The sequence below is a fragment of the Bos taurus genome, chromosome 26 (assembly GCF_002263795.3).
Source record: "Bos taurus isolate L1 Dominette 01449 registration number 42190680 breed Hereford chromosome 26, ARS-UCD2.0, whole genome shotgun sequence".
NCBI classification, from domain to species: domain Eukaryota; kingdom Metazoa; phylum Chordata; class Mammalia; order Artiodactyla; family Bovidae; genus Bos; species Bos taurus.
The window spans coordinates 14,665,447-14,681,945 of NC_037353.1; the positions used below are offsets into that span (position 1 = coordinate 14,665,447).

General features: G+C 41.7%; 1 protein-coding gene across 6 annotated transcripts in view; it reads right to left on the reverse strand.

The window, feature by feature from the left end:
- The window catches only part of MYOF (myoferlin), a 180,291-nt gene that overhangs the window by 42,341 nt on the left and 121,451 nt on the right, over positions 1-16,499 (reverse strand). For all 6 annotated transcript variants that reach the window (NM_001193212.3, XM_024985591.2, XM_024985588.2 and 3 more), the window contains 11 exon segments: positions 262-360; positions 486-644; positions 738-919; positions 3,366-3,443; positions 4,767-4,875; positions 5,871-6,044; positions 8,435-8,580; positions 9,977-10,082; positions 11,667-11,781; positions 14,296-14,459; positions 16,353-16,484. In NM_001193212.3, coding sequence (NP_001180141.2) covers positions 262-360; positions 486-644; positions 738-919; positions 3,366-3,443; positions 4,767-4,875; positions 5,871-6,044; positions 8,435-8,580; positions 9,977-10,082; positions 11,667-11,781; positions 14,296-14,459; positions 16,353-16,484 — 1,464 coding nt within the window.

Consider the following 16,499-nt stretch of genomic DNA (forward strand, 5'->3'; position numbering starts at 1 on the left):
CAGTTGACCCGGGAAACTTAGAAATCCACTGGCTCCCAGTAAATGGGAATTCTAAATTCCCCCAGCAATATTGGGATTGACTTGTTTTTATTGCTTTGATGAGTATTCTATTTTCCATGAATATTTCTGTTTTGTGGACAAATTCTAAAGGAAGTTGGAGATAGCAAGAAAAGACACAGCAAGGTTCCATGTCTATACAAAAGATTCCAGTTGGGTGGCCACATCCATTTGATCTGACCAATGAAACGGCAAGCAGCATACCTCAATAGCAGTGAGCTGAACCACAGGCCTGATGCCCTGGGGGACCATGTACAGATTTGGTGCCCTTTGCGAGGGAAGAATGGGAAGGTTGGAGCCATCCTGTGAAACAAACACGGCAAAGTCAATGCCTCCCTTTGGTTCAAGTAAACAGTGCCTGGAGTTGTTAACAAGTGTTTTAATTGGCTACTCTGAAAAAAATGTATGAGTGAGAACTCAGTAAGTACCTTGTGCCTCAGAATCAACTCTGCAGTTACAAGGACATCCCCACAGGTTTTGTCTCCATTCATCACTGGGTACCAGAGAAGTTTGGGAGTGATGTCCATTTCTGAGTCTAGTTTCACCAGAGGAGAGCACATGCTTCGTCCTAAAAATTCATCTTTGCCCTAGAGAAACAAGCAATCCTGAAATTCTCTGACAAACAACCTTATAGAGCTCCATCATTCCCTAAATCATCTTAGAAATGCTAAATTACCTACCACTTGGTCATTGTCAAAAAGTTCGATGATAACCTTGGGTGGGTTCTGTAGGATGGTTTGGGGTTCCCCATAAATTTCAATTTCATCGAATATAATCGTTTGGTCCCATGTCGGATTCAGAGTTGAGTGGATGATCTCGGTGGTTTTACTTCGATGAAGGAAGGAGACATGAGCATATGGATCTAAAACAGAAAAAGAGAGTAACAGTGGGCCATGGCTGAGGTCTGAAGCCATAAAACTCCTGGAAGAAAACACAGGGGTAGGCTCCTTGACATTGACTTGGCCTGGTTTTTTAATTTGACACAACAAAAGCAACAGAAGCAAAAATAAACAAATGGAACTACCTCAAACTAAAAAGGTTTCAGTGCAGCAAGGTGAATCACCAACAAAATGAAAGGCAAACTATAAATGAATGAAGAAAAAATATCCATCTATATAGGTAGATACATACATACAATAACATATAATTCAGCCTTAAAAAAGAAGGAAATTTTGCCATTTGTGACACCATGCATGAACCTGGAGGGCTTAAGTGAAATAAGCCAGACACAGAAAGACAAATACTACAGGGTATCATTTATACGTGAAACAAACAAAAAAATCTTAACTCAGAGAAACAGAGAGGAAAATGGTGGTCCCTGCGGTGGCTGAGGGCAGGGGAAATGATGTGAATTAAAGAGTATAAACTTCACCTGCAAGATGAATAAGGTCTGAGGATCCAGTGGATAACATGATGACTACAGTTAATACTTTTCGTATAACTGAAATCTGCTAAGAAAGTACAACTTAAGTGTTTGCACCAACTCACAAAATGTAAATTTGAGAGACGATGAATATGTTCACTCAGTTGTGGGAATCTTTTCACAAGGTGTACATATGTCAAATCATCATGTTGTTCACTTTAAACTTTGTCAACTATGCCTCAGTACTGCTGAAAACAGCTAAGAAAAAAAAAGTAACCCACTTCTCTATGCTTAATAATTTCACTAAACCTTTTTACAACTGCTTGGGAGCTGACCTCTGTGAGCAATACCCTGCTGTCTAACTTGAAGCTTTTGCACAAGCTGACAGGATGCCTGGCTTTTAGCATTGCAGCATCTCATGAATGGGATCCCTTGCTTTTACCCTGATGGTATATCTTCTGTATCAAACTGCAAGGCATGTGCTTTAGTCAAGAAATTAACTTTGACTTGCAATGATTGGGTGCCCCCTGGTGGTGAATATTCAAAAATGTCTTCAAAAACCATTCTGGAGCGGTATTAGAGATAACCTTAAATCTGCCTTAATTTGTCAGAGAAGGAAACCATTCACAAATGTTGGTTAATATTAGTGCTCGGAACACACCTCACAACTGATGTGAGCATGCCAGAGTGTCAGGCAACTGGTCCTAGAGCTGGTTCCATAAGGGACGCTCTGCTGGCCTGCAGGTCCTAAAGTGGAATGCTCTTCCTATAGCTCAGGGAAATTAAAAGATGCTTGCTCCTTGGAAGAAAAGCTATGAAAAACCTAGACAGAGTATTAAAAAGCAGAGACATCCCTTTGCCTACAAAAGTCCCTATAGTCAAAACTATGGTTTTTCAAGTAGTCATGTACAGATATCAGAGTTGGACCATAAAAGAAGGCTGAGCACTAAAGAATTGATGCTTTCTAATTGTGGTGCTGGAGAAGACTCTTAAGAGTCCCTTGGACAGCAAGGAAATCAAAGCAGCCAATCCTAAAGGAAATTAACCCTGAATATTCATTGGAAGGACTGATGTTGAAGGTGAAGCCATCTGATGTGAAGAGCCGACTCACGGGAAAAGACCCTGATGCTGGGAAAAATTGAGGACAGGAGGAGAAGGGGGGACACAGGATGAGATGGTTGGGTGGCATCATCAACACAATGCACGTGAGTTTGAGCAAACTCCGGCATATAGTGAAGGAGAGGGAAGCCGGGTGTGCTGCTGTCCATGAGGTCACAAAATGTGGGACAGGACTGAGCAACTCAACAACAACAACACTAGCCCAGGGAGACCAGGAACTGGTTACACCTGCAACAGCACACAAATTCCCAAGCAGCAGACGCCCAGAACCTTCCTCTGAGAACCAGTCCAAAGGCAGCAAAATTAGGGTGTCAGTGTGAGGGGTGATGAAGTCTCGTGGTTTGTTGGTGCTGGAAATTTGAGGAGCAGGCAGCAGAGGAGGTCAAGATGGACTCCAAAGTAGGGAAATGGGTGAACTGGTGGTAATCATTTTGTCAACTTAGAGAGTTACAAAAAATATTTATATTTCCATAAATGTGCTGACTTGCCAATCAACCCAAGAGTTCTGGGGTAAAAAGAGTATAAGTATAAACAAGAGAGCAGAAACTACTTTTCTTCTTGGTGATTTTCATCACTTAATCCCTTAATGATTATTAGTATTAAAAGACCACATATCTTCTTCGTCACTCAGCAACTGTGCTCGACAGACTCAGCCATTGTCTAATGACTGAGCCCTTGACTTCATGCATATCAAACTACTTACTCTCAATAAGGAAAAGCTTTCTGTTGTTGTGCAAAATAACTCAAAGCATCCACTCGATGAAAAGTAGAATCAAGCTAGCCTGCTGTGTAATAACATGTGAGATGGAGTTTTTTTTTCTTTTACCTGAAAAGCTATCCTTGTCTAGAGCCATGAGGTTCCTGGCTTGATAGATGTAGCAGCGCAGGTGGTAAATGTAGACTCCTAAAAAGAACAGGATGCAGGTTACTTGCAAGAAACGGAACACCGTAAACTCCTATTTTTCTATTGGACATAACATGTTTCAGATAAATGGGTTACCCAAATCCATTTCCCCACAATTTATATTGTATATACAGAAGGTATACAACGGTGACGATGTGTCTTCCAAGTGTTTCCTGCAAAATGAAGCATTGTAAAAATGCCACAGGAAGTTCATTGCAAGTGTATCAGTCAGGAGAGCATACTCCTGGTATAAACTTCCTGGATTTAGGGTACTGCTTGTCATTGCCGACCTTTAAAATGACACCGGGTCTCTAGGAGTTACTGAAATAGGGCTTTCTATACCATTTCAGCACCAGATCTAAGAAACAGTTATCTGTTAAGTTTTTCTTTGGTATTTCAAAGACTTTATACTTCTCATTATTATTTTAATACATAAACGACCCTCCCCACCACACTGCTACCCCATCCTGCCCCTGCAAACACACATAATTTGAGAAGCGGTAGAGTACTGTGATTCACTACACAAATTCTGGGCTTCTCTGGTGGCTCAGACAGTAAAGAATCTGCTTGCAATACAGGAGACCCAGGTTCAATCCGTGGGTCGGAAAGATTCCCTGGAGAAGGAAAGGGCTACTCACTCCAGTATTCTTGCCTGGAGAATTCCATGGACAGAGGAACCTGGGCGGCTACAGTCCATGGGATTCCAAAGCGTCAGACCAAACTGAGCGACTAACACTTTCAGAGTATTGTGATTCACTATGCAAATGCTAGGAACCAGGATACTTCAGTTCAAATTTTATCTCTAGTGCCTACAAGCTACAAAATCTTGGTCAAATAATTTAATCTTTCTGTACTTGATTTCTTCCTGTGAAATTGGGAACGATAATGGTACCTCCCTTCTAGGGTTGTTATAAAAATTAAATGAGATAATATATGCACAGTACCTGGCACATACTAAGACTAATGTAAGTATTTGCTATTATTATTATAGAGTAGGTCTGCTTCATTCCAAAATTCCTGAAGGGTATCACTAAAACCAACCTTAACTTTCTGAACTTTTTCAGTAATTAAAATAATCTTTGGAGGGCTCTTGATAGAATGAGTAAATATCAGACAGATTATGTTAAGATTAAATATCTGACCATACTCTACCCCAAATATAGTTATTAAAACTGCATTTTAAAAAATCACATTCATGATATGATGAAAATGCAAGTCACATTTACATAAAAGGATTTTTTAAAAATCACATTTGGTGAGTCATAGTTATCCTGAGATAAAAGTCACAGAAGTGAAATTCACAAATCCACGTTTAAAACTTACTGTCAAAATTACAGGAAACAATGGGAGTGTTTGCTCCAAATACAGTGGTGGCGCTGTGCTTCTGCTTTTCTGCGCTCTTTTCCTCTCCATCGTCCGTAGTGTCTGCGCCCTAAAATAAGAGGCAGGAAAACCAATCAGTAATGCCTAAAAATGAAGAGGTAAGAATTAGAAACAAATGGAATGGTCAGTTTTAAGAGCTTTTCTTAATTCAATCATTCCATTTTTAAAAATGAATGACGCTCAGCATAGTGACAGAGTGGGAAGCTAGAGCCAGCCTTTCTATCTCAAGTCTAGGCTTACCAAACCCCTACCCCTTGAGGGTGGAGGGGTGGGGGAAAGAAAAGTGAAAGTCACTCAGTCTGATTCTTGACGACCCCATGGACTGTACAGTCCATGGACTTTTCTAGGCCAGAATACTGGAGGGATCAAACCCAGGTCTCCCACATTACAGGTGGATTCTTTATCATCTGAGCCACCAGGGAAGCTCTGGGAGGTGGGGGGAGGAAAGCATAAAGGATACATAAGAGTATTAGGAGGAAGGGAGGAAGAACAGAGAAAGGTTAGTGTGTAGAAATATAAAAATAGGTTGTGTCCAAACACAAATTTCCAAAAATGGTCCCTGACCACCTCACTGATTTAAATCAACCACCACCATTTTCTTAATTCATTCCTTCTGCCATTCTGCTTTTTTCCTCCCTGCCTTTCTATTGTGCTTGCATGTGAATCGTTCTCTGACTTTGCGAGCCAATCTTCTGTTTTCCTTCCCCTCACACCTGTATATTTAACTTTCTTGGCTTGCTGAACAGTTGTAGTTTCCAGAGTATGATCCAAAGAATCTAAGCTTGGAATGTTAACAGATGTCACCCACAGCAAAGGCTTTTGAACACTTGAAGAAACAGTTAGGTGAACCAATATTAAACGGGCTTCTTAGAACCTTCCACGTGTCAATGGTCTATTTATTCCACATTGCTGAACACCTATGATGTGTGGCTTTCTACCAAATTAGGTGCAATCTTTCAGTAGTGGAGTCGGTGGCCTTATGTCCAACACGCATGTGTCTTCCCTCTGTGAATATAATTTGAATTTTGGCTATTTATTACTTACAAGGGCCCCTTCAAGTTTAAAGATGGCAGCTGCACCATGTGTTTCTGAAGGAGCCATTTTTCTCCTCCAGCGTCTGCGGCGAAACGTATCTGAACTACGCTGTTTCCAGTGAAATTTCCAGCCAATTAGAGAAGCGTATTCCCAGCCCTCCCGGTCTTCAAATTCTGCCATGGCCTAAAACAGAGGTAAAACATTTAACGATAATCATCACCATAACAATGTTCCTTATATTGATAAAGCAGTTTACCTGATCAATCAACAAATACGTACCAAAAGTCTACTCTGGGCCAAAGCACCGTGCTAGAATCCAGGGTACAACAGAGAACAAAATAGACAGTCTCAGGACTTCCCTGGTGGTCCAGTGGTTAAGAATCTGCCTTGAAATGCAGAGGATGTGGGTTCAATCCCTGGTTGGGGAACTAGGATCCCACATGCCACAGAGCAACTGAGCCTGTGTGCCCTTGTGTGCCACAACAAAAGATCCTGCATGACTCAACTAAGAATCGACACAGCCAGATAAATAAATAAAATACTAAAAAAATAACAGACAGGTTCTCTGCCCTTGCAGAGGTGATGGACTCTGGGGATGCAGAGAGAACAGCAGCAACTGAAGTGAAATGAGATTTTGCCAAGGTGATGGCTATACCATCAGGAGGAGCCCCTTATTTAGAGTTGGTAGCAGGGATGGGGTGGGGCATGAGGTCAGAGGCAAATCAAATGGATTCTTTTGCAAATTGCTTTCTATTTTCTCACTTCACTAGCTCATAAGCACACTGCTATTGTGATATAGTTTGGAAAACATTATTATCTCCACTTTACATATGGAGGGAAGAAATGATGCCACCCTCCCCAGGGCTTAAGTGTTTAAGATAAAAACTTCTATAGCTAATAAGTAAATCAGGGTATACTACTTCTAGAATAACTACTATAATGACTAAGGTAGCTTTTATCGTAAAATCTATTTCTATTTAATTATCTCAGTTTTCAATGTTTTCTTCAATTCGTTCAGCAAATACAAGTGCCTACCATGCAGCACTGGGTTAAGAGCTGAGGAAGCAGTGAAGAAAGAGACAGGGTCCTTGCCCTCCTGTAGCTGACATTTCAGTGGCAGAAACTTTACATAAATATCTTACAAGTATGACTAGATTTAGTAGATGTAAAATAATACTGAATAATATTTATGATTTCAGAAATAAGAGCTTCACGTAGGTTATTAATGTAGGGGCTATTTTTTTCAACTTTGAATAAACAGAAAATCCAGGTCAAGGAAGATCTTGTAATTAACCCTCTAGCAGTCACTAGTGGCATCGAAATAGTTCATGAAGCCAGGAGTGAGGCAGGTTGGGGAGCGTGATCAAAGTCTCTCGACAATACTCTTTGTAGAACTGGGCCACGCTTCCGGCCTTCTGACGTGTCGCTCAGTGATCTTTCCACCTCTCCTTGGCACTCTCATGTGGAAGAACGGAGTCAAAGTGCCTCTAGAAACTTCTCACCCCATCAGAATAGGGCTGATTGCAAAACAAATATTCATTCATCAGCTCATTCATTCTACTCCATTATTAATTAGGAACAAGGTCCTAAGCTAGCAGAAAAGATATGATAAGAGGATGAGAATGGTTCCATCTTTGGAAGCATAGAAGAACTGAGAAGCTCACTGGCTAATTAAAAATCACTTCATCACATCTACTGTAAGCTGGGCAGTTTGTGGAATAGAAAGAATTCCTATTTAGAATGAGCTTAGCCTGAGTTCACTCTATCACTTACTAGACATATGGTGGTGGTTTAGTTGCTAAGTTGTGTCTGACTCCTGTGAACCCATGGACTATAGACTGCCAGGCTCCTTTGTCCATGGGATTTCCCAGGCAAGAATACTGGAGTGGGTTGTCATTTCCTTCTCCACAGGATCTTTCCTGACCTAGGAATCGAACCCGGGTCTCCTGCATTGCAGGCAGATTCTTTACCAACTGAGCTACGTGGGTAGCCTGAAGCAAATCCATTTAACCTCTGTGAGGACTGTCTGTACAATGAGAATGAAACGCAGATTTTGTGGGTTGGAGATGATATATATTCAGTACTTACCATCATAGAAGGAACACAAAACATACCATTTACTATTGTTATTAGTATTATTGTTCCACTCAATTTATTATTATTCCATTTAAGCTTATAATACTCTAAGTAGATGCATGATATTATACCCATTTTGCAGATGAGAAAGGAGACAAAGCCCGGATTTGAATCCTTAGATGTCTTGTTCAAAGTCTTGAGCTACTTCCACTACTACAATATGCTACCAAAATATTTTCTGCTTCTATCAGTGCCTCTTGAGTGGTTCTCATTATTTAGCCTGCTTCAGAATTACCTGGAAGACTTAGTTGTTGAAACATAGAATGCTGGGCTTACCCCTAGACTTCCTCATTCAGTAGGTCAGAGGTCGGGGCACACTTTTAGAACCCTTGAGCAGGGTCTCAGGTAAATGGTTTCTGTAGAAACAGCTGGATTAACTGTGATTCTCAGTGATCTAGAAGAAAGAGCCACCTGCTCCCTCCCACTGCTCCTCTTACCCTTGCGGTACTCGAAGTGGATTGTGTTAAATCTTTCTTGCGTTTTCGGACCAGCCTTCGGCGTCTATGAGTATGATACATTTTTTCTGCTGCAACCCAGGATTTGGGCTTATTATCAGGAGGAATGGTAATTCCATATTCCCAGCCTGGAATAGAGTTGGTGAATGGTTATCCAAAAGAGATGCACTTGCCAGATTGCCAAATAAAGTTCAGCAATACAGTTAAATAAAGTTCCAGGAAATACTCAGTCACTCTCTGCCCCCTCCCAACATTCTCCACTGTCCTGACTGAATGCCATTGCTCCTTTCACTCTTGTGCAATCAGCCAAACAGAATAAAGCCCTGTTCCCCTGGATTCTTCCTCAAGAAGCTTCCTTTGTGGCCATGGGGTTCACCTCCATGTTTATACTTTCCAACATTCATGGAAATTGAATGTATGTAAGAATAAAGTGGGGCTTCCCAGGTGGCTCAGTAGTAAAGAACCCACCTGCCAATGCAAGGAGACAGAGGAGACGCAGGTTCGACCCCTGGGTTGGGAAGATCCCTGGAGGAGGGCATGGCAACCCACTCCAGTATTCTTGCCTGGAGACTCCCAAGTCTGTCCCAAGGACAGAGGAGCCTGGTGGGCTATAGTCCATGGGGTTGGCAAAGAGTCAGACACGACTGAGCATGCCCTCACACAAGAATAAAGCCAACTATGAGAGGCATTTGGGAACAGTGATAGAGGGCATGGCCTGCGTAGTAACAGACTGGGTTCAAATCCCAGCATCTCCTCATGTGGACTGTTTACTTAAAAAGTTTCTTGCAAGTTGGTAAATCTGCTGGGGACCAAATGTCCCCAGCATAAAGGGAAAATATACCTTTTTCAAAAGAATTAATCAAAATAATGCAAGCAAAGCACGAGGACCATGATCAGCACACAGTTTGCACTCTAACAATGTTAACTAGTATTAGAAGGGCTGGTGTGTGCATCCAGATCAAGAAACTTATAATCTATTTGAAATCTTCCTTATTAATGGTAGTTCTTTCTGCATACTAGTTCTTCAGAAGAAATTTAAAAATCAAAGTTTCTATTTGGACAATTCTAAATGTTTTAGTTCCATTTAATGTTAGATTTCTAGCCATAGGAAAGGATAAGCATCATTACCAGAAGCTATGTCAATAATCTGCCTTACTGCTGAATAGGATGACTTTTAAGGCATTCTGCAGTTCTTCTTTCCGAGGTAGGGGGCTCCTGAGTTAGTGTGATGTTCCCAGGGAGGGTATGGCATGGTTAGAACAGAGAAACTCGAAACTCCAATCCCCTCCCAAATTCTCACTGGATCCCTGGCATCTTGAAGTCCAGCTACCCGTGAGCCTGTCACCTTGTATCTTGAGAGCCTACCACCCTGCCCTTGTCCAAGCACCTGCTTGTCTTCCAAACACCTGACCCGCCTCCTGTCTTAGACCAGAAGACGGGAAACTCTTCCCTCCAAAGGAAACTTGACTTTAACCAAGGCATTGCTGGAGAGCCCCTGGTCAGGTAATAGGTCTGAAATGTTACCTCTCTCATCCACTGCACGATTAATGTCATAGACCCATGCATCATCCTCCCATTCCCAGCCTGGAGGGCAAGTGAGCTCGCTTGGTGATGCTGCTTTATCGCCGTTCTTTACAAAAAACAAACAAACAAAAACAAAAAAGAGAAAGAAGCCACAGTGTTAAATAAGAGGCAAATGTGAGATAGGATTCCTCACACTTAACTATAGATTCACATGCTAGTTTGATACCTTCATAGGCAATCTTTTCAGAAAAATTCCTAATCTATACACAATTGCCAAACAGTAACTCGTTGTTAAAAGAATACTTTCCGTTTCTACTATTAAGGGATATGTTATGCTAAACCACGGGAAACTGTTTTTTGTAAGTTAAAAATGGTCAAAGATCAGCAATTTCATATGGTTCAACTTAGTATTATGAAATGATGCAACTCTTACGAGGGGTTATATTGCAGAGAACCCATCAGAGATGGACAGAGCATGAAAAATAGGTGTTTTCAAATAGGCGGTAATGCTACAGGAAGCTGTAGATGCGAATCATGTAAGACTGAGCAAAGTTTATGTGAAAATATTGACAAGTTCTGTATTAAAACTGATAGAAGTATGAAAAAGAAGTACATAGTAAAAGAAATAAAGGAGATAAACAGAAAAATAGTTTCACTTTAAGAGTGTGAATATTGATCAACAGGAGACCATCTGTTCATGTACTGACACAGATGTGGGATGGTGTGTGTCTACAAAAAAAAGTCCTCTCTTCTGTTGCTGGAAATATAAATTTGTACAGCCTCTTTGAAAGTGATTTGCCAATATTTGTCAAAATTTTATATGCACTGAAACCTTGACCAAGCTAGGGACCTCTCCTCCAGGCAAACTTTCCTAAATGAATAAGAATGTATGTAGAAGGATGTTCATTGTCACATTACTTATAAAAAACAAAGACTGTAAAAAAAAAACAAAACAACCTAAATGTCAAAAAGAGGATCAGTTAAATTATAGAGGGGTGCATATAATCAAACACTCTGCAGAAATGTTTTAAAAAACTCAAGATGAAAAAAAAAAAACTCAAGATGTCCAAGACACATTATAATGAAAATACAAGTGAAAAATACAAGTTGTGGAACTGTGCCTTTGACACCATTCTATTCGGGGGGGTAAAAAAAGAAGTTATTGTATAGGAACAGAAAACTGCTATCTTTGGTTCAATGGTTATCTCAAAGTGGGGGGTATGGATCAAGGAGAATAATTACTTTTCATTTCCTTTTATGCTGTTTGACTATTCCAAAGACTCGAGAATTCAATTTATGATTTTAAAAGCTAGTTACATAATACAGTAAAAAAAAAAAAAAAAAAACCCTGCACAACCCAGACTTTGAAAGTGACAGTCGCTCAGTCATCAACTCTTTGGACGCCACTGACTCCATGGAATTTTCCAGGCCAGAATGCTGGAGTGGGTAGACTTTCCCTTCTCCAGGGGATCTTCCCAAACCAGGGATCGAACCCAGGTCTCCGTGTCCCAATACCTAGTTAAAATAGGCTCCATGTATTCTCTATAGGAAATAGTTACGGATGTGCTCTGGAGGCTTAAGTTATAAAGGAAGGACTGTTCAGAACGTGAAATGGGGCAGAAGAGCCGGGGAGCCCCGCCTTGTGCTTGGTGACGGTTTCTCGGAGCTGACACAGGAGAGGCGCTCTCACCGCATCGGTGTAGGTGTCCTCCGCCGGCTTCCACTCGCCCCCGGGGTAGCGACTCTCGTTCTGGTACACTTCATCTGTGAACTCTGTGTGACCCGCATCCGCCTCGGTCAGCAAGCTGTGTGGGAAGAGGCTCGTGTTACCAAAGGAGAAACCTTTACCAAAGGTGGTCGCTGACCACCCCGGCTATTTCCAATGGCCAGAAAACATCTACACCCCTGGGGAGGCCCCCTGTTCCTTCCTCGCCCTTACCCTATTGGGTTCCCCACTCCAAACTCCTTTTAGTACTAATAGCTTTTGACATTCCTTTGAAGAAGGGCGGCTGGAACAAGGAGACCTAAATTACAGAGAACGTCTCAAATTAGCAGCGTTGCTTCTGCTCAGTAATTAGGGTGGGACTGGGAAAACTGCCGTTGTGGGCAGCTCCTTCTAGGGACCTGGCTTCTGTTTCTGGGTCAGGTCAGGGCCCTTCAGCTTTTTCTCAGCCTGACTCTTGGCTAACAGTTCAAAAGAACAGAGAGTCATCTTCCCTCTTTCCTCCTATTTTAAAAATGGAATGGAGACGGTCTCATGGGCCAAGTGTGGAAACCTTTCTCTCGGGGTTTGCTTGGTCTAGGTAACACAAACTGAAGGGAGGGGTTTACATTTTCTGGATAGTTCCTTGGTAGGAATGGCAGCCAAACCAGGTCATTTTAGACTCTATGGTCTATTTGGCCAGTTGAGAAATCTATATTGCCTCCCTGTCATGCCAACTTTCCTCCTGGATTTGGAACAACCCACAGAGGAAAGTACAGAGGTTCCAACTTTGGCTTAAGTTTTCTGCCAGGTATCTGCTCAACTGAGGTTTCTTTTTTCCTTTTACTGTCTCTACATCTTTGCCCTGCTGTATCCTCCCCTAGAATCAAGTGCTGGAGGGAAATCAGAAAACAAAAAGTTCCCACCCTTGGTATAAGCTGGGCTTCTCCATCGCTTCTCTGACTGCTGCTTCTGAGGTCCCATCCAGCTCTGGCAGGCTCTGACCTTCAGCTTTTCCAGTTCCAGTTCCCCTGACCTTTTCCAGTCCTCACTAACCTTCCTTCCTTCCTTCTAATTCAAATCCCATTTCCTTTCTTCTCACCAGCAACCCCAATTCTACCCCAGAAAAGGCTGTCTTAGGTTAAAAGTGAAAGTGAAAGTCCCTCAGTCGTGTCTGACTCTTTGCGACCCCATGGACTATACAGTTCATGGAATTCTCCAGGCCAGAATACTGGAGTGGGTAGCCTTTCCATTCTCCAAGAGATCTTCCCAACCCAGGGTTCAAACCCAGGTCTCCCACAATCCAGGCAGACTCTTTACCAGCTGAGCCACAAGGGAAGACCGTCAAAGGTTAAAAGTAATTGTATGCAAATACTTAACAGACCAGACCCAGCACACTTCTTTCCCCTCCTTCCCTAATCCTGTGTGCTTATAGGAAGCAAATGTGGACAAAAACAACAAACTCTAGCTTGAGGTCTTCAACTCCAACTTCACAAGCTTGTTTCCTCCAAAAGTAAGTACGCTGTCCTGAGGTGGAAAAAAGAGGGTGTTCTGGCTCCAAAGCTTTTGGCAACACTCAGAAACCACCCTTTGGTTTCCTCCAGACTCCAGGGGACACATACTTGCCCCCTCTACTGTTTCTTTTGAATAATAGCCTTTGAGATGTAACGCATAGACCATCCAACTCATCCATTTAAAGACGGCCATCTGTTTTCTGCAGACCTTCCAGCATATTGGTTTAGAACTGCTTTTGGCACCCAGGCTAGACTTGGCTTCCAGCCCTGTCTATACCACTCAGCCACAGGCTGTATGCCTTTGGACAAGTGACTTCGTCTCTCCATGTCTGTTTCATCTTTAAAGTGGAGATAACACTGTTTTTTTGTTGGGAACTTTTTGTTGGGAGATCATTCTTTGTGTGTCTTGCATTTCTAAACATAGGCTCCATAACTTTTGTTACAAACTATCTTTTCAAGGATGTTTATATGAGGAACAAAGTCAAAAGACACAGTGTTTCTCTCCAGAGCAAAGGGCCAGCCTGCTTACTACACATTATAAATGATTTGGGTGCCCTAAGCTCAGGATTCCTGTTGCACAATCCTCTTCATGTTCAAGTGTCACCTGGCCCTTTTTTGTCACCCTCTAGGAATTGGGGCTCGGAGAATGAGAGCAAATATTGATACTCTGGTACTGCTCTTTGCAGTGGGTCCTTTGTCTCTGGCTTTGGGAGTCTAAAGTCTCCTGCCAACATCCACAAAATTGTGGCAGGTGACTTGCTAGCTTGCAAGGAAGATAAAAAAATCTCAAGCTCTTCATGATTTTTGACACTACCTATCTTGTAAGATTGCAATCCAGATTTTTTAAAAATGACACATTGCTTGACACATTTGCATGTAATACATTCTCAGCTATATTGGTACCAAGTGCTTTTTAATATTTTTTTGTTTTATTATGAGACATTGATGACATCATTCAAGCTTCTATGCATTTCTGTGGATTACTTCTGCTCAGCAAGTGTTATATAAATTTGATCAAGAATGATGATGGAGAAGATTCATTTATCAGTTTCTCAGGAAAGACCCCATTACCATCCTTTTTTCTCAGAAAATAGAAAACTTACCTTCTTTCAGGATCAACTATCCAGTCTCCTTCCCATTCCCAGCCTTTTGGAGGCAAAAAGAATTCCCTCTTGAGTTTTATTTTTCCTGTGACATCGGAAAATTTATGACGACCCACTAATCCGGAAGTGCCCCATTTTCCAAACATGAGAGCTTGATTTTCATACTATTAAAAAGAAATTGGAGAAACATAATCAGGGAGCAAGAAATAAAGCCAACATATAAATTTTTAGGTCCATCTAGGACTTAGGCTAAACAATGAGAAGTGAAAAAGCTTTATATTCAGAAGGTATGGACCTAAATCGGACTATTACTGATTTTGCAACCTTGGGTAAATCATTCATCTTTCTAAGACTCAGTGTTCTCATCTGTAAACTGAGGTAACACTCCCTTTCTCATAGGATTATTCTGAAGTTCAGGTGTACAAATGATTGTAAGAGTGCTTCATAAACATTGATATATCATGCTAGTTGTTTCCACCATTATTTTGAATGGCTCCAAATAGTTCTCTGGACCTAATCTTTTAGATACCTACAAAAATCCTCAATTTATGAACATGTAGTCTTCTAAAGTTTGTTTATAAGTCGGCTGCCTAAAACATGGGGCACGTTTCCCCACAGAAACAATATTAGAATTAATGGTATATATTTCTAGGCAGCACAAAGGACCCATCTGAAACATGAAGGTCCTTTAGTACCCAGCCTCTATGTGGTCAAAAAGTTCTGAGCCCTCATTGCTTCTTGAGTATGGTGAGTAGGCCAAGACCTTTCTGGAAGCAGGTTTTGTGGCAATGGCAGATCCAGGTTTATAGGGCATTCCTTTCTAAGTCAGGATTTATAGATCTACAGTCTGGTCGGTTTTGCACTATGCAAACCATAAAGAGGGCTGAGATTTGCCAGTGGTGAGAGTCTCTGTGTCCGAGCCGACATCTCCATTTGTTGCTGATGAGCTCACTGAGAACATGATTTACATAAGTAGCTGGGGACTTTTTGGCTAAAGAAGGATGGAAGACATTTGAGTAGGGGCCTGATGAGGGACCTGGTTCGATTCCTGGGTCGGGAAGATCCTCTGGAGAAGGGATAGGCTACCCACTCCAGTATTGTTGGGCTTCCCTTGTGGCTCAGCTGGTAAAGAATCTGCCTGCAATGAAGGAGACCTGGGTTCGATCTCTGGGTTGGGAATGTACCCTGGAGAAGGGAAAGGCTACCCACTCCAGTATCCTGGCCTGAAGAATTCCATGGACTGCATAGTCCATGGGGTCGCAAAGAGCTGGACATGATTGTGCGACTTTCACTTTCATTTTCAGGAGCCTACTATGTGCCAGGTAAAGAAAAGCAAAACTAAAAGATGGCCATGGGTTTTCTTGCCCAGCAAGAAGATCAGAGCTATAATCCTGAACCAGCAGTCAGGTACAGATAGTAGAAACACAATTACAATTTAGCTAGAATGAAGATAGTCTTCTCCTCAATTATTTGAGCATGAAGGCCCATCTGTAAAAGAATGGAATTCATCTGAAAATTGTCAGAAGACATCCACTGACTATATCTAATACATTTATATCAATAAGCACTTTGAATAAAAGAAATAGAACTAACTCCACTTTTAGATGTAACAGTTTGTGAAAATTGTTTTCAAGGGTTTAACTCTAATGAGACCTTGGATAAACTAAGTGGATTTTTAACCCAGTGAAGGATTTACAAATTATCTCTTACTGTTTTTAAAGTATTCAGGCAGCATTTTCTTTGCCCTTGGGCAAACCCCTCTGAGGAATGAGTCTTCTGTGTTTTAAAGACTCCAGACACTTTGCTATACGGCAGAAAAGAGACCCCAAGCAGGTTCTCGAGGTTGGCACCTCTCAAGCATTCTTCACTCCTGGGGTGCTTGTGTGTGAATCACACTGGGGTGTCCCAACAAAGACCTCCAGTCAATCATTCCCAACCCCCTTAGTGAAGGGCCGTTGGATGGAATTTTAGTTAGCGATTATGCTGGTGGTTGATTTGACATCTGAACTGAAAACATAACAGTGCTCCCCCACAAAAAGGAAAAGATAATCAAGTACCATTTCAGCAAAGACGGTGAATGTTCCTTCTGCGAAGCTATTGAACTTCTTCTCAACAGCACTTAAGCCCAGCCAGATGTTCACACGCAACTCCACGGGCACCTTTGGTCCGTTGTTTTTTTCTTGTGGATACTGAGAGATGTATAA